Below are 19,254 nucleotides of genomic sequence, written 5' to 3' on the forward strand. Positions count from 1 at the left end.
AACGTCACTTAAAGGAATCTCAGACTGAGAAAAATGAATTATCTGGTTTGAGGAAACAAGGTTGAATTGTTTGGCCTCAGTTCTAAGAATTACATGTGGAGGAAACCAGGCACTGCTCATCATCTGTACAGAACCATACAAACATCGAAGCATGGTGGTGTCAACATTATCCTGTGCAATTGTCTTTTAATGGCAGAAACTGGGAGACTAGTTACAGCTGAGGAAAGGCTGAACAGGGGAAAGGACAGAAATACTGTTAATAAAAACCTGTTCCTGAGTGCTCTGGACCTGACTGGACCAAAGGTTTATCTTCCAACAGGAAGATAAACAAACCAAACACAAAACAGAAGTGGCTTAGGGTCAACTCTGTGAATGTTCTTGAGTGGCCCACCACAGCCCAGACTTGAAGCCAATTGAACATCTTTGGAAAGACCTGAAAACAGCTGTCCACTGATGGTTTCCAATCAACTTGACAGCACGCGAGGAGATCTGCAGAGAAGAATGACAAAATCCCCAAACCCAGATGTGCAAATCTTGTTGCATCAGACCCAGGAAGGCTCTAGAGTGTAATTGCTGCCAAAGGGGCTTCAACCAAGTACTGAATAACGGGTCTAAATATTTATGTCAATTGATATTTTGATTTTATTTTTAACAAATTTACAAACATTTTTATGTAATTCTGGTATATTAAATGTTGCTTGACGAGATGAAAAAGAATTTAAATAATTTTAGCATAAGGCTGCAACAAAACAAAATGTCTCAAAATTGAAGGGGTCTGGATGCTTTCTGAAGGCACTGTAGATCATTTTACACTGCTGCCAAATCATAATTAGAAATATCAAACATGTCTGAAGGGTTAGTTCCAGATGACTGATATGTACAAAAGATTCTCTGTAAATCTAACTGCTGTGGTGGGTGGCTGGAATTCTTACCTGGCCAGGATGCCCAGAGAGTGGAAGGATAGGGGGAGATAATATTTGTGGTGCAGATTCTTCCCGGTACCAATAGTGGGCAGCCCCCTTGGTTTCCAGTGGGGTCACGGATTAAGAGCATGGGAGCTCAACCCTGTTGGAACCTATGGCCACCGCCAGAGGCGCATGGACCTTTTCAGGGCCTTATTTGGCCACACTTCCGCCACACCCGGAAGTGAGGCCGGAAGCAGCTCGTTAGGCACCTGGAGTCCTTCCAGGTGCCCTATAAAAAGGAGCCAGTCCCACCATTCAGGGGCCAGAGTTGGGTGGAAGGAGTGGACAAAGCCTGAGGACGATTGGAGGTGGAAGGACTGATGGCAAGGAAGGGAATGGACTGTGTATTGTGGTGTTGGTGATTGATGCACAACCTATAAATAAACACGAGTGTTAAGTTGAACCTGTGTCCTGCCTGTCTGTGTCGGGGGTTGGGGCGACAGTACACCCCCCCTAGTGGCTTACACTGCCAAACCAAACTAAAAAAAACAATAGATTTTTCAGGCAGCCTTTACACTAAAAACATCAAAATTAATATACTCACCTGCATGCGCTTAACCATCATTAGCTGCTCTACCAGAGGCTGAGTTTCCCCAGTAAGGTTCATAGTACCTTCCAGCAAAACAAGAGCATGTATGGAGGGGAAGGCCATTCGTGCAGGTGATTCTGAATGTGCTGACAGCATCACAGGTATACTAAAGAGAAAAGGACTCCAAATATTAGCACTGTCTCTGTAAAAAAATATGCAATATTCTGAATCATGTGAAATATGACTTTTGTGGCTATGCTTAATTGTTTAAGCACTTTCTTTTAACATGTCATTTTTAAAATTAAATAAAAATGTGTAAGAAGAAGTTGCTCTTGTCTTTTTCTACATTTGATCTTCTCAACCTGCAATATACAGTAACACAGGTAAATACAACCCATTGCAACATACATCTCACCACTTCCTCCTCATGGTGCACAAGTAAGGAAAACAATTTTTCCACTCTAACATTTTCAGTCAAGCTCCTGCATCATTCCAATGGCCAGTTTACTGAGGCTATCAGTGTATACACTTTTTAGTTGCATTTTACTTTGCTCAAGACTCCTCTCTTACCTCTTCACCAATGAGATGCACTCCTCCAGCTTTCCCCTCAGGACTGGATTGGACAGGTTACTCATGTTCTCATTTACTCGAACGACTGCCTGCTCCACATTTGTCCAGGATGCTGATGATTACAACAGATGAATGAATAAAATAACTCCCACTATATAAGCAGCAACCTAAATTCAAGCTCTTGATTGCCACGTCTACGTTTGCTGATTTTAGAAGCCATTTGAAGACACGGCAACAATACATTACCAACCTGGTTCTTCTAGCCGGGCAATGTGAATCATTGCTCGGTTCTTTGTGCTGTGAACAATATACTCTAGCCTTTCCAAACAATCCTTCAGCTGAATCTCTCCAGCATTGAGGTCAAGCACTTCCTTCAACCTCTCTGTGTAAAAAGCAACTCCTCGGAGAAGCCACACCACAACGCTGAGCAAAGCCCTGCATAAACCAATGCATTCCTCTCCTTTTCCATAGCAGCTGTGACAAAAGAGAAAAAAAAAATGATTATTTAACCAACATTAAGAATATGCTGGGAACTGGACAGTAGTTTTCTTTCATCATGTCCACTAACAGAATGCATTCAGGTGGCATAGCAAGAGAAAGGCTACAGCACCCAATCATAGCAGTAGAATGAGGCGGAGTTTAGACAAAAATTAATAAATGAAGAGGTCAACAAATTCTTGAAATTAGTAAATTATTCTATAGACTAAGAGAACACAAACAACATAACTGCTGCTGCTGTTTCCTGCAGTGCTTCCAGAGATTCTGTCTTTTTATGTATCCTGGTGACCAGACCTGCACAGTGTCTAAGCGCAATACCTCTCGATTTCTATTCAATGAAATCCCATATAAACATATGGAGAAAGTACTAGGGGCATTCAGAGAGCAGAAGCAAGAATGAAAGTCCAGTTCTATAGCGTAAAGGATATGGGGTGCAGGATACTCATGGGTTATCATAGGTAAGTTGGTAATTAGGGCTAAAGCTGAGAACAGCAATGAGACAAAGCAATCAATGAGGTGAAGGGTCTCAATTGTGAATGGCCTGTATACAGGAATGCAAACCTGGACAAAAAAAAAAAAAAAAAAAACACGTCTTTCAACCTGATGCCATGATCCCAGTATTAAAAGAAAGAAGAAGACCACGGTTGAGTAGGTGCAACTTCAATTTCAGGGACGAGAAAATAAGGAGAGAGAACAGGAGGGCATTACATTTAATAGGAAGCCAAGAATGTGGTTTAGCAGGAGGGTTAATCCAGCACCAAGGGAGGCATGCCCAAAAATGTAAAGCTACTTTAGGTAAACAATAAAAAAAAAACACTTCTCTTCCTATCCTGTAGAATGCCACATCTTATACAGGATCTCTTTTCAAGTCACAGAAAAAAAGAGAAGGGTCTTGACATCTGGACAATATTTGACTAGAGGGGCGAGGGGGAGCATATCATAATGATAGCAGCCAATTAGGAATGAAGAGGTGCAATTTATGGAGGGTGATGGCAAAGGGCGAGAGAGATTAAAGAGTAAAAAATCATTACATCTTGCCTGGAGAAGATTCCTGAGTTGCCTTGAAAGCTTGCTTATTGTAATCTTTTTAGTTAGCCAATAAAAGGTGTCATTTTGCTTGGCTTTTCTCTACATTCATAATGGTTAACACGGTACAACACCCTAGTACTATGGTAATAGTAGTAAAGCAGCTAAGCAAAAAACAGAATGGTAGCCCAGTCTGGTATTTACATGAGCTCAGAACATTAATTCATGTAAGGTTTCAGTTTTTTCCATTGTGCAAACAGTGTTACTTTCTTGTTTACTCTATGAGTTTCTTTTCTTGACTAAGCCACTTTGTGTTTGACAGTAAACCAAACCTTAACAAAGACATAATCAGAGGAAATACATGGTTGACCTCTGTAATAGTACAGTTTTGCAAAACCAACATATTTTTCTGAATGTTTTATTCATACCTTAATCTGTGAACAAACATATCTATGATTTCCAGAAGAGATTTAATGCAGAGCTCCCGAGAAAACTCATCAAACTGAAAGAAAACAAAAGTTTATGAGAGATCAAACAAAAAACATTGTACATCCTTTTACAATTATGAGCCTTAAGGAATATCACATTCAGGCAGCATTTTATTTATTTGTTTGTCATTTACCACTTTAGATCTGAATCAGAATGTGTATTCACACATACATCTAAAACAGGCAGCCGCAATAAAAATTTTATTAAAAATAAAACATCTGGTGTGTTCCCAGAAGGAGAGAAGAGCATCAAACAAAAATGGTTTTAAAGGAAATTATGACAAATTGTTAAATCCCAATGGATAGAATTCTTGCTTTAAACACCTAAGACGTTTGCCAAAATGAGAGGAGACCATTGGGTCCATCAAGTTCATTTGGTTAACTCCGTTTTCTTACACCTTCAAATTTTGTTTTCCAATTGCACTGTCTGCAACAGATTGCTTTCTCTAGGAGAATAACATCTTATATATAAACGACTACGCGTGGAAGTGTGTGCGTCTGTCTGCCTAGCTCGGAAGTGAGAGGTGGAGTCGGGGTAAGGGCTCCCTCCACCTCCAAGGATACACAAGCGAGGTCAGCACGTCAGCAAAGCGAAACCTCCGAAGAGTCACTCACTTAGTGGCTAATACAGAAGCGAGGCGAGAACATTAGCAAAATGGTATCCCTTTTACTTTTCCTCCTGCCACTAATACACAAGCGAGGTGAGCACGCCGGCAAAAGGAAAACTCTGAAGAAAGACAGTCGCATAGCTGCTAATGCACAAACAATGTCAGCACGTCAGCAACACAAAACCTCTTATGAGAGAGATGCCCAAAATAGTTCCTTCCAATTACCTGACATCTCTATATTGCAATTTTTTTTTCCTGACAATTTCAATACTTTCTAAGACCCTGTGCTTTTTACAGCACGTGCTTACACAGCTACTGTTTTATAATATGTTTTCTTAAACATGCCATTAATTACATTTGGATTGATGTGTTCTTCAGATTTGATATTAATTTTTTAAGTTCATAATCTATGCTTTTCTTTACATGCTGTGTGTTCACACCCTTCCTTCAACTTCGGGAACAGAGACAATATAAACAATCCACAGTATAAACATAATCGCATGTTAATGTGAAAAAAAAATCAAACTAAGGCTTATGTGTTTTTGTCACTTGCTATCTGAAGTTCTAAGTGGCCTTCAGAACTACAAGTTTGCCCACATAGATATAAAGCATATATAAAACATATGGCGAATATTCAATTTTGTTGACGCTACATAAAGCTGAAAAGAATTACCAGAATGTGATTTCACATAAGCAGCATACGTGTTCAAGATTTTGAATGCTGCACAAAATGAACAATAGGCAGAGTACAATTTGCAATGTGCTATACATACACTTAATCCAATTCAGTAATGTGGGGCTAGAGCCAATGCAAATGCAATACTGGGCACAAACTGAGAGATAACCCTGCACAGAGTGCCAATCCTTTGCAGAGCACACATTTCACACTCACAGGGACCAATTTAGAGTCACCACCTAATCCAAGACCAATGTCACCTCATGCAATTATGGCCTTCACTCTCATTAGTGAGTCATTGACAGTTAACAGTGTAGTCGTGGAGTATGCCTTCTCCAGAGACTCAGTAACAGTGATCTGTGATTAGCCACAGGTTTGATTTCGTCCTAAGACGTAGGGTGGGATCCTCTATGTACACGAGTTGACAACCAATCAGTTTTCAGTCAGAAGCACAATGCATACAATATGGTTTCAATGAAACAGGGACACTGTGTACTGTGGATAACAGAAACAGGAAAGAGGCTCGTGTTTGCTGTACCACTTAAGAATGGAAAAAAGAAAACAACATGAGCTGAGACTACGGCTAAATTCACCAATCCTGGAAAACTGCCACTGGCACGATATTGCAGCACATGAATTGGATGTCAAAATGCAGCAAGTCTGCAATACTTTGGAAATTTAAAATTGCTGAAAAGTTGTGGGGGAGACATGTAATATCTGTCATCCATCGTTACCACTATACTGCAAAAAATGTGGATGCAAAAACTAGAGAAAAAAAAAATCATAAATGGGAGTAGTTTTGCTTTTTATTTAGCAAAAAAAATCTACCAACATGGCAAGCAAAATTCACTGAATAACATTTCTTAAATTAAGCTAAATAATCTTAAAAATTTAAATCTTACTACTAGGAAAACAAGATTTAATGGCTTGATATAACAATTTTCCACTTGCTTAGATTTCATTTTTTGCAGCATAGTCACATAACCGATCATCCTTAAGGTAAATCAGATCCAGCAAGTGAAATTGTTAAATGTGACATGCTCTCCAATTTGAAGTCATATAGAGTGACACTGGCGTAATCTGCACATACGAGCATGTGAGAGGAAAACCTGAATACCCAGAGAAAAGCCAAAACAGACACAGGAAATAAGTGTAAACCTGAATCTAAAAGACTGCATTCAAGAGGAAGCAATGCTAATGTCTGTGTCAACAACCCACTGCATTGTGCCAAGTAAAAACACAGATGAGATTTAATCTTAATCATCACGCACTTAAAAATTCAAGTGTGTTAGTATTATCAACTAGGGGGCTCCACCCCCTGCTCGCTTCGCTCGCCAACCCCTGGTCTTGGGTAACACGAAATACATCCGATAGAGATTATTGTCTGTCTTGGTCATTGTCACATATGTATTATGTTCAGTGCAACGATATCTGTAGGTCTATGTAAGATATGTAAATGACAATAGCAGTGTAATTGTTATGTTACGTAGGTATAGATGTGCAGATCTATGCATGAGATATATTGGAGTGGTTATTATAATCTTAATGTTAACATTACATGAATGCCGAACTCTTGAGATGGCAACATAAAGTTGTCCATGTCTAAATACAGGCTCAGAGAGGTAAAGGCTGACTCTGTCCATGGTCTGTCTTTGGGATTTCTTGATTGTTATGGCAAATGCAGCTGTAATGGGAGATTGGCACCGTTTAAGTGAACTGTATCATTAGCAACCATTAATAATGTATCACTGCAATGTGCCTAACATATGCTGTGTAGTTTGGACGTTTGGGGATTCCGTCCGTATAATACGGAGCGTTCGCTTATTCATATTACACCTGTGGTATCGTGTGTGTGTTCTTTGTGGTTGTCGTTGTAGGCGCATACGCCCTCCGTATTATGTCGGGTTTGACTATGCTGCGGTTTGTGGACGTTTGGGGCCTCCGTACTTTCTCTGGGGGCGTCTGTACTATCCTAGGTTTTTGCTTGCGGTGTTGTAGAAGTGCGTTGTAGGCGCCTGCACCTTCCGTACTATGTCGGGTCTGACTATGCTGTGTAGTGTGGACGTGTGGTGTCGTGTGTGTGTGTTCTCTGTGGTTGTCGTTGTAGGCGCATGCGCCGTCCGTATTATGTCGGGTTTGACTATGCTGTTATTTGTGGACGTTTGGGGCCTCCGTACTTTCTCTGGTTTGACTGTAGGGCGGGACGCCGAGGCCTCTTGTGTGTTACTTCCGTAAGTACTTATAATATTGTATTACTGTAATGTGATTCACATATGCTGTGGAGTCCGGATCTTTGGGGCATCTGTACTATCCTGGGTGTTTGCTTGCGGTGTTTTAGAAGTGTGTTGTACGCGCCTTCACCTTCCGTACTATGTTGGGTCTGACTATGCTGTGTAGTGTGAACGTGTACAGTTCCGTATTCCTCCATCAGGTCTCGTGTCTGTGTGTTCTGTGGTTGTACTGTTAGTAATGTATCACTGTAATGTGCTTCACATATGCTGTGTACTCTGGACATTTGGGGATTCTGTCCGTGTAATACAGAGCGTTCGTTTATTAATATTATACCTCCGGTGCCGTGTGTGTTTTATGTGGTTGTCATTGTAGGCGCATGCGTCCTCCGTACTATCTCAGGTTTGACTATGCTGTGTTTTGTGGACTCCATACTCTCTCCGGTTCGATTGTGGGGAGGGACGCCGAAGCCTCTTATGTTTGTTTTGTCTGTGAGTACTCATATTATTGTATTACTGTAATGTGATTCACATATGCTGTGGAGTCCGTATCTCTGGGGCTTCTGTACCATCTCGGGGGTTTGCCTGCGGTGTGTTAGATGCGCGTTGTAGGCGCTCGCACCTTCCATACTGTGTCGGGTTTGACTATGCTGTGTAGTGTGGACGGTTAGGGTTCCGTATTGTCTGTGGTTGTTGCTTTATTTCGTATTTCCGTTAGTTGAGCTCTTTCGGTTTTGGTGGTGTATCAGAATTCGCTTGCGGTGGTTAGCTATGGTTCAGAAGCACGTTGTAGGTGACTGCGCTTTCCGTACTCTCTCAGTTTGATTATGCTGTGTGTTGTGGACCTTTGTGGACTCCATAGTATTTCTCGTTTCACTCTGGGGCAGTGGGCTGAATCCTCTTTATTGTGTGGCTGTGTTGTTACCTATGGGCGCGTTGCCTCATTTCTTATTTATGTTAGTTGAGCTCATTCGTTTTTGAGCTGTGACTCCTTCGTTCTCGGTGGATCAGACTTCGCTCGCTGTTGGCGCCTGCGCACTATGTCTCCTGCGCCGTGTACCTGCGTCCATGCCTTCTGGTTTACCGAGACCTGCGTCCATGTCTTCCGGTTTACCATTCTTGGTTAGTAATATGGATAATAGAAGAGAATTTCAAATGTATATTTAGTATTTAAGACATATATATTGGCACCCTTGCAGAGTGCTTACCACCTGCATACACTGTTTTGACACCTGTTGGCTCAACAGAAAGCATATTGCTCAAATACCTTTAGTCAGCTGCACTTCCATGTTTAAAGCAGAGAAGATTTTTGATACATTAATTCTTGCACCTAAGTGTGTGTGCGTTTTTTTTTTTTTAATATCCTGTAATAAGCATGTACATCATTTATGAGATGCTTTTTGCATTTCTATCCATCATTTCTTCCATCTACAGCAGATGTTCAATGTAACTACTAATTTACATTTGAATTCAGGGCTACCTAAAACACATCTTCTGATTTCTGAATGAAGCACCTGTGGTCTTTTTTTTTTGTTTACTAAACTGTCATTCATATGCCAGAAAGGTGTACATATTTCCATCATACTAGGAGACATGGGGAGAGGGGTTGAAGTAAATATTCAGACAGCAGAAGTGTGCAAGGGGCAAACAAACCTGCTCCTCTGCTGACAGGAATTGCAGCATGGTGACTCCAAATGAAGCACAACTGTTTCACTCAGTCCTTCTCTGACCACATGCAAAACAGTGACTGGAACAGAGAAATTGTTACCTTTCATCTGTCCTAACAGAAAGATCCTGATCAATATATTAAAGATATAAATTTAAAGCTCAACAAATCAGACAGTCCTCCAATATAAGACAGAATCTGATGACGTGCTTCAACAGAACAGTTTAATGACATTGATGGAGTCACGAATGTTTCAGTGGGTAAAAAAAAGAACAGGAAGTTCATTTGATGCATTGCAGTGGTGTGTTACTGCCTTTTACAAGTATGTTGACGTGGTAAGGGCCTGAAACGTTTTCATACTAGGATGTTTACAGCAATTATTGTCCTTCAGCCACACTAAAAAATAGATAACTGTAGAAATAAATGTTATTTTTTAAGGTATTTGTATATCTGAAAGCATCCCTCCAATGCATGGCAGCTGACAGACTCCAATGAACCAATGCATGCCCTCATTCAAAAACAGCCAAGATTAAGTTTCAAAAATCAATAGGGTCGTTTTTCCATCCATCAGCAGTAGTAGTTTTGAAGTCGGCCCTTGGGCAGTGCATCATAAAAGGAGGCACATGTGTCCTAGGACATATTCGATTGACCTTTGGTTATCATGGCCATATTGTGAATGGTACTTCATGTGTGAAAACGGATTCCACAATTGTTTTTTTTTTTTTTTGTTTATAACAAAGGGTGAGCAAAGGGCCGAAATAGTAGGATTTAACATGCAACTTACATTTATATCTAACTGTTCAAGTAAAACAAATACAACAATTAAATAACCTGATTAATAAACAAATCTGAGAAGGTTTGACAAACTACTGCACAAATTAACAGAAATCTGTCAACTATTTACATGACCACTGAAACAGTGCATGCATTCATTCAAACTGGACCCTTTACAGATGCACAGAAAAGTAATATTCCTCAATAATTGATGTTTTCATTGCAAGTGTACCAAATGTATAATAAACGTAGTCATGTTACTAACCTTACTAATAGCAGTTAAAATACCAGAATAAGACACCATCTGTTTTGGGAACAAAGAAAATTGACAAATATTAGATACAGTATTTGATAAATGTGTGTAGAAGATTTAATTAGGTACAAGCTAAATATGTAATAACTAGCTTATATAAATACAAAAATAATTATCAAGACTATTCAATGGCTTCCTCCAGTTTCACACAACTGTTGGTGTGCAGTAGTACCTACTGGTTTTTGTTGTGAATGCACTCTTCCTTAATCTCCACAAGGTGTCCTCAGGTATGTCAATTATTATTTATTGGCAAGAACAGTGGATCTTAAACTTCTATTTTTGCAACCCAATTTTGCCTTTCATGTCACTGTGTGTTATCCAGAGGTTCCCCCCTTGTGGATCTGCCATGATCCTCCACTGGAGGAGGGTGGAGTCCCCCCCTGGAGATTCAGTGCCGATTGTCATCCCTGAAGGGTGTTTTCCCCCTTGGAGAATTGCCTGTGTTTGTCATCTGGGGGATTGTTTTCCATGTGCAAGCAGTGACCCATCGCAAGGCCTTCTGCAAACCTTTCGCAAAACTTTGTCATTCACTATTGTAATTCATGACTCAGCACAACCCAAGTTCGGACATCATGTGCACCAAAATGGGTGGTGACCCATTTTTTAGGAAAACACTGGGCAATAAAAATGCTGCATCAACTATTTAATTCAGTTCACATTGAGAGGTGAGAAAGGTTTTGATCATTAAGAGAAATGCAAGCAAAATCAAAAAAGTTTAATTTTTAATGCCAGTGAACATTAATGCACTTGCTATACCATTCATTAATATTACCTATGCCACTCAGAACATTATGTCTTGTTTGTGAAATTACTTTTCTGTAGCTTATGTGATGTCTTCATCAGTGGAATAGCACATCCCAATAAGGTAGCCCTGCAGATTGGGGAACAAGTGATGGTCACATGGGACCAGGACTGAAAAATAAGGTGGGTGTGGCATCTCTTTGAATTCATCATTTCATAGAGCACATTGTAACCTCTGCATTGTCAGAGTAGGGTAAGTAGGAAGGGAATGGTGGTCAGCTTTTCTTGCCACTTTTCCTTTGAGTGATTCCACAAAGGACAGAGCAAATCAGTATAATGTTGACTGGCTATTTGGGACTTCTGAGGCATATAATCAATATGGACTACACCATCAAAATCATTAAGTCTGAACATAACCTTGCAAGTAAAGGCTTGGACCTAGAATGTCTTTAATGTTGGAGAATCAACATACTTCCATTGTTTTGGTTGCTGTTTGGAGTCTGGGTCATACTGAGGCATCCATGTACTTCCCCTCTGTTATGAAACAATTCTAAAATTCCTCCCACTCCAAATTTCCTAGCTCAAGATTCTTTCTTGAACATTGGCAGAGGAAAAACTTGATTTCATGAATCGACAATGGGGGCCAGCCAATGTGCACAGACCATGGTCAAGTTGCTCAGACCTTGCTGAAGTTTACTTGTGCATGAAGAATATATTTAACCGACTGATTATTCTGCTAATATAACTCCCTTCACAAAACTTTCTTCTTTCATCAATGTTGAAGGTCATCCAGACTTCGAATCGTTTTGGAAAGGTGTCCTGTCACAATGGAAATATGGAGCCCATTTCCTGTCTGCACAGTATGAATGAGACTGGTGCACATTGACCAGGTGAGAAAATTAGCAAAATACTTGATTTTGCAGTTTGGGGCTTCTGGGACAAGAAAGCATAATTGCTTCAATTGTTTAATTCACAAATTTTAGTACACATGAGCTAATTTTTATCCAATTACAAATCAGATCCATGGAATATCAGTTCCAGGTTCAAGTTCAAAACCTTTTCATTGTCCCCCATATTCAAATATACTAGAGAGAATGTAGAAAGTGAAAATCAAGTTTCATTTTATGATAAGAGCACTTGGAACTGTGCCACCCTAAGCCGAGAGAGTGGCTCCAGCAGACCCCAGATATTACACCATCACTCTCAGTCCAAAAGAGCTCAATACTAGCAACAGCAAAAACACTGAACGCCACCCTCATACACTATATGGGGAAATGTGTGGGGAGTGACACCACTCTAAATTATTGAGTCCTGGTGTTTCAGTCGTGCCCATTATTAACAGATGCATCAAATCAAGCAGACAGCCATGAAATCTCCACTGACAAATGCTGGCAGTAAAATGGGATGTACTGAAGAACTCAATGACATTAAATGTGGCACTGCCACAGGATACCGACACTGTCACAAGTCAGCATGTGAAATTCCTGCTTTGTTAGATGTGTCCCGGTCAATCGTAAGTGCTATTATTGTGAAGTGGAAGCGTTGAGGATCACTAGCCGCTCAGCAACAAAGTTGTAGGCCATGCAAACTCACAGTGCGGTGCCTATTGTAAAGTTTGATGGAGGTGGGGATAATAGTGTGGAGTTTTTTTTTTCAGGGTTTGGGCTAATTTCGTTGGATCCAGTGAAGGGTACTCTTAATGCTACAGCATACAAATACATTTTAGACAATTGTGTGCTTGCAACTTTATGGCAACAGTTTGGGGAAGGCCCTTTTTTGTTTAAGCATGACCATTGCCCCCTGTTCACAAAACAGGGTCCATAAAGACAAGCTTTGATGAGTTTGGTTTGGAGGAACTCAAGTGGCCTGCACAGAGCCCAGGCCTCAACCCTGCTGAACACCTTTTGGATGAATTGGAATTCTGACTGAGAGCCAGGTCTTCTCATCCATCATCAGTACTTGACCTCATCCATTTGGCTGAATGGGCACGAATTTCCATGGACACACTCCAAAAAGCTTGTGGAAAACCTCCCAAGAAGAATGGAGGCTGTTACAGCCACAAAGAAGTGGCCAGCTCTATATTATCCAACAAGTTCATATAGGTGAGATCGTCTGGTATCCACACATTTTTGGCAATATAGTGTACTTCTAGGCCTCTGGTAAGAGGGCCAAGTCAGAGGAAGAGACCCTTTGTAATTACATGCCTGTGGTAAAAATAATAGCATAAAAATAATTAAATCAAAAGGTACCTATGAGTACTGTGAATACCAGGATTAGGTCCCCATATAGCCTAAAAAAGGTTTAGCATATAAGAGTAGGCGATGCCCTTTAACCATGCATTTTGTTTTTGTTCTTTCTATTACTTAAAGTGCTGTTATGTCTTTTTTGCATCATCAAATCTAGAAATGCATTTAGTTCTTAAGATGTAGCATTACATGAGGATTACACAATTGGAGTATAATATGCATAGGTTAGGAGTCCCAGCTTCCTTTAGATTATTTGAATTTTCAATCCAGATGTTTTTTCGACTGTCTTCATTGCCATCTTAAAATACCAGAGACTGTTCAAGCACAGAGAAACAATAGACTTATTATTTCTTTATCTTACCTGTGAGGTGATTGCATACTTCAGGTAAGACAAAATCAGAGGATTAGGAGATGGCCCAATCATAGCTTGTTCAAGCAATGCTTCTAAAAGAGGCAAAGAGAATTAACAGAAAATTACTGGTGATCTGTGAGTAATGACAGTCTGCCAAGTGATATGATTTATATCACCTATTTTAAAATTACAATTAGTTTAATTTCCTACTCATCTACCTCTTCACACAAAGCACACTTACCTGCTAAATTCAGCATGTCCCACGTAGTACCTTTGGGGAAGTTCTTCTTGATGTTGATAGCCCATTGGTAGTCACTCCACCTTTCTTTCCACGCTTGCAGGATAGCCTGCTTCAGATTGACAACTTTCATGATGTTAGCCAACAGTACCACTGCGATGGAAAAGAAAAAGGCTCAAACATTGCACACTCTTCTGTCATGCAACAGGGGTGAACAGTGTTTCAGGTCTTTATTAAGACAATGCAAGAAATAAATAGGTCATGCAGAACTGCATTTTTAGCTATTCATGAAGAAGACAAGCCACACATACAATTTACTAACAGATCCAAGCATTAAAATGTTGAATAACCTATATGCTTTATATCACAGGCAGAGTTCACAAAAAATGTAAATGCCCAATATAGTTCAGTAGCTATATTAATTTAGGAAATTATTTAGGACATAAGAGCTCAGCAGGAACAAAGGAATATTTGGAACCTTTCCCAGACATGCACATATGGGAACAATTTTTCATGACTAATTAATTTGACAGCATGCATTTAGGCTGTGGGAGAAAATTGGACTTGCCAGATGAAAAACACAAGCAACAGAGAAACATATAAAGACACAAAAGACGGCAATGTAAACAGTGAGCATCTCTTGCATATTCCTTCCTTTACATTTTATAAGTGTACATTATTGCTCAGTTTGGTGTAGCAAATCCTTTGATGTGAGATGGGCAGACCCAAACAGTAATTACATAATGCCCTTAACATCACACAGTACTGTAAAAGAATGTTCATTGTGAATTCTAAAATGCTTTACAGTTAACTTCTTCAGAGTGGGATTTTTCACACCTTGGAGCATGAGGCTAAAAGCAAATTACTTTCTCTAAATGACAGTACACACTGTCTAAATATTCAACTTTTTAATGTAGCAAAATGACAAAAAAGTAAAAAAATATGAACATCAATTTAGATAGATAGATACTTTATTAATCCCAAGGGGAAATTTCTGCTATTTCAAACATATTCTCTCACTGGTAGTTGCACTGCCTTTCTATTTTGTTATGACAATCATTTTAAAAAGCTATCAATTTACTTCTGAGATGTTTTATGTTTGAAAATGTCATTGCATATATAAACCTGCATCCCAATTGCTGTTTTAGTTAAGCAGCTCTGCTTCAGTATTAACGAATTTAAAGATGAATGTTAGGTTTAACACAGTTTGAGCATAATGCCTTATGTTAAAAGGTGGATGATGACCCAAACAGAAAAAAAAGGTTAAAATGGAATTTAATAATCAACAATACACCTAACTTTTAAATAAACGGGGCAGATATTACCTTGTCTAAATCAATACAAAATGGAGCACTGTGCTGAAATATATTTTTAATGTAAATGGCTTCAGGGGCAGCAAAAGTGGTGCATCTTAAGGTATCACAGGAGAGGCTGGTCATCAAATCGAAAGACACAGAGGTTCGAGAAGCACCGTGGAGAGGACAATACTGGTCTAAACAAATAAAGCAAAGGGTTATGCTGCAAGGAAAGCTTTTTAAAACAAGGTGATCAGAGATCAGTGCTGGACCTTCTGCTCTTAATTTTTATAAATAATCTAGCCTAAAATGTGATCTGCCAACCGAAAATAGATTCCTGATATGATGATATGTGTTTTATACATGTAGATACTTTCTGTAGACTATGGTATAATAATCCTAATTATGATAAGTTATATATTAGCATGATAAATATGTACTTTATATGTTTTGCCTATTGCTTTTAACAGAGGGAAGTGTCAAAGATGCTTATATGGAAAGTGCTTCTCCAATACATGGAAAAGGGACTTGAACTGGGCCTTCCAAACCATCAGGTGATAACACAGACATCTACTGGACAGTGATCTTGAAAGTAAATGATCAAAAGAGTAAACTAGCAAGAGAAGGCAGCAAGTCAGGGGTAAAGCGATCATAAGGCAACAAGGCACTCTCTGCCAACCGGGAAATATGCTGGCATGTTAAGAGGCAGTGAACAAAACCTTGAACCTCCAGCAGGAACTTAATGATGCCTTCTCAGGTGGACATTCTATCAGTGTCTCTTAGTTCAAACCAGCACTTGAGCTTTTCAAACAAAAGCACTCTCGATGAGAGAAGATGACATCACTGACCAAAGAAATGAAAAAAAATTACGCAGATCTTGTTAAACGTGTTAATGCCAAGTTAGGCTTACATGTATTTTGTTCAATGAGAATCTAAAGGAATTGGAAAGAGGAGCCAATTGAATACCTGTTTTTACATTCTTATTTTTTTTTTATTACAGTGTGTATATAGTATTAATATGCATATATATTTAACAGTTCTATGTTTAAAAAGGCATGTGCAATAAAAGGGTTTATTTATTTATTGTTTGGTTCTTTTATTATTTGCACAATAAAGATATTTTATAGAATCACATTAGTTACTTAAAAAAGGTTAAAAAGGTAGCTATGAAAAGTGAAGAAAAGACCACTTGTAATCTGAAAATGCACCGACTTAAGCAAGTAAATTGGTTTCAGTCTGAAAAGATACATTACATTCTGTATTACAATACAGATACATTACACTGCAGCATATGCAAAAAACTTGAAAATTTTTAATTATACTGCAATATGCATAATAAATAAATGCTGGATAGGATGTCAGTCAATCATACACCATAACCATGTACAATATTTCATAAAGGACAATTTATGATTTGGATATCATCCTCTCACCCATGTCAGTGTAACGTGGGAAGAAACCAAAGTACAAATCACACAACACCAGGGGGAGAATGTGCACATTTCTACACATACACTGCCTAGACCATGATCCCTGCAAAGCACGGCCATGTTGGTTCTCACTGAAAGGTACGAGTGCTAATCGCTCTTGTACTATGCCAAACAAAATTAAAGAATATCATGAAGTTTTAGTTAATTGTAAACTCTAAACTGGCCAAGTGTGAGAGTGTGGGTGTGCATGTCACAATGCCATGCAATTTACACGTTCCCTCTTAGAGGCTGGATCCCATTTTGTGCCCAACACTGTCAAGACAGGAACTTCTTATTCCCTCCCAGAGCTGGATTAGCTGCTTTTTAAATAGCAGTAGTGTGTATTTTTCCCCATTTTTATTCTTTTCCTTGTCAGTGCGTCTTTGTGGATAAGTTGATTGATCATGGAGCATAAATAAATACTCTGTCAGATGAAATGCATGGAATGCAGGTCATCATCAGTAAACAGGTCACTGTTTAATGCCAGTAAGCAAAGAGTCTACCATTTTAAAAAGTGAGCTTCCATTTGGTTCTGCAAGGGTTAAATAGTGCTTTCCTTAACAATGATTGACAGCAACTGCAAAATATAACTATGGAAGCGTCTGCAATGCCTTCATTTAATTCTAGACCAAAAACAGTGAGGAGCTGTCACAATGGGAGACTACTTTCTATGCATGTAAAGGTCACAAAATCAGCAGACATCAATTTGCTCTGTGCCATATTTTATATGATAAATTGCAGCTTTTTATCTCCAGACTTTCCAAAGGTTGAAAGAAATGATGTAGTTGATTTGTTTAAAATGACACAGCCCGATTCTCTTAAAGGGTTTGTTTCTAAAGGACTTTTACACTACTCTACAATATTTAAAATAACAGTATGTGTGTTATGGGGTATATTTTTTGGAGAAACTAGCCTCATATTTGGGAGGCAATGTAACAAAATATTTGATCAAATAATTCTTTAATAATAATTCTTTGCATTTATATTGCGCTTTTCTCACTACTCAAAGCGCTCAGCAATTGCAGGTTAAGGGCCTTGCTCAAGGGCCCAACAGAGCAGAGTCCCTATTGGCATTTACAGGATTCAAACCGGCAACCTTCCGACTGCCAGTGCAGATCCCTAGCCTCAGAGCCACCACTCTGCCTAATTAATTAAGCAGCATTATTTCCCAGTTTCTGTGTTATGGTAACAATGCATAGGAATTTGAACTAGATCTGCTATATTTTCATTGGAATGTGGCAATTGTTTATGTATTATTAATGACAAGAATAAGCAGAAATCATAAATAACTGGAAATGGGTAAATTGTGAGGTAGTCAAATTAAAGAGAATAAAATGGATATACATATTTTAAAGAAAAATTATAAAATTTTAAAAATAGAAAATAGAACATAAGAAATTTGACCAGTGACAGGTGACGACTCAGTTCATCAGGCTCATTTGTTTAGCTAATAATGAAGATGACCCAATATCTCATGCAGATTCTTCTTAAAAGGTTGTCAAGGTTCCCGTTTCAACGCCATGTCTCGGTAGTTGATTCCCACAATTCTTCAGAAATGCTTCCCGGCTTCAGTCTTAAATGCACTTCCTCTTAAATTCCACTGGTGTCCCTGAATATGTGATTCTCTGTTTAGCTGAAAACATTTTGTTTGATCTACTTTATCATTGCCTTGAAATATTCTGAAATCCTGCTCTGTTTGAAACAAGGCAGGTATAATTCTCTGAGTCTGTCACAATACAACAACTCCTTAAGTCCTGGGATGCACTTGATTGCTCTCTTCTGCACAGCTGCAAGTGCTGCTCTGTCCTTCATGTAGCGTAGTGTCCAGAACTGAACACAGATCTCCAGGTGAGGCCTCACTACTGCATGACATATTCTGAGTTTAACAGCCCTTGAATTATTTAACAGTTCTTACAATATAAACTAACACTTATTTTGTCTTATTAATTGCTTCTGCATATCACTTAGATAATGAAAATGTTGTATGAACATAAACTCCAAACTCCTTATCAGATGTTGTTTCCTATAAGACATTTATAACTGATGTTCCTTTTACCCACATGTAATTTAACATAGAAAAGTGAAAAAGGACTACATCTTCCAAGTGTTTGCCCAGTTCTGAATCTTGTCCAGGTCTTTTTGGATTGTTTTTGCTGCCTCCTCAGTGTCTGCCAGCCCCCATTTTTAATGCCAACTGTGAATTTCACAATTTTACTAAATATACCACAATCAATCCATGTACAATAACAAATGGCAGAACAATCGTTGTATGTCATATTCTTTCATTTGTTTACCTCACAATTTACTGGTTTCCAGTTATTTACGTGTTGCCATCTCTACTAATATTTGTGTGTATATAAATATATTTTTTGTTCTTTTTAGCATCATTCCAATTTTTCATTTTTGTCATGTTTCATTTATTAGATTTTAACATTTTCCTCCACTTGATCGCTATTACTATGCTGACTTTATGTACATTTGTTTCCCATTTTATGTTCATTTCTTTACATTTACTAATTTGATTTATTCACTACACTGAATCCTACATATACTTTTCATTAGTAGTAAGATT

At 38.8% G+C, this 19,254-nt stretch overlaps 2 protein-coding genes across 2 annotated transcripts in view; one reads left to right on the forward strand and one right to left on the reverse strand.

The window, feature by feature from the left end:
* nkiras2 (NFKB inhibitor interacting Ras-like 2) overlaps positions 1-19,254 on the forward strand; it is a 292,782-nt gene that overhangs the window by 111,419 nt on the left and 162,109 nt on the right. The gene's annotated exons all lie outside the window — the stretch shown is intronic.
* The window catches only part of med24 (mediator complex subunit 24), a 46,623-nt gene that overhangs the window by 22,531 nt on the left and 4,838 nt on the right, over positions 1-19,254 (reverse strand). Inside the window, exons 2-8 of the mRNA XM_028818816.2 lie at positions 13,922-14,071; positions 13,690-13,772; positions 10,294-10,332; positions 4,017-4,090; positions 2,315-2,538; positions 2,065-2,176; positions 1,510-1,660 (exon numbers count right to left, since the gene is read on the reverse strand). Of these exons, the coding sequence (XP_028674649.1) occupies positions 1,510-1,660; positions 2,065-2,176; positions 2,315-2,538; positions 4,017-4,090; positions 10,294-10,332; positions 13,690-13,772; positions 13,922-14,051 (813 nt within the window). The 5' untranslated portion in view covers positions 14,052-14,071. The remainder of the gene's footprint in view (positions 1-1,509; positions 1,661-2,064; positions 2,177-2,314; positions 2,539-4,016; positions 4,091-10,293; positions 10,333-13,689; positions 13,773-13,921; positions 14,072-19,254) is intronic.

Source organism: Erpetoichthys calabaricus, chromosome 14, assembly GCF_900747795.2.
Source record: "Erpetoichthys calabaricus chromosome 14, fErpCal1.3, whole genome shotgun sequence".
In the NCBI taxonomy this organism is placed as follows: Eukaryota; Metazoa; Chordata; class Cladistia; order Polypteriformes; family Polypteridae; genus Erpetoichthys; species Erpetoichthys calabaricus.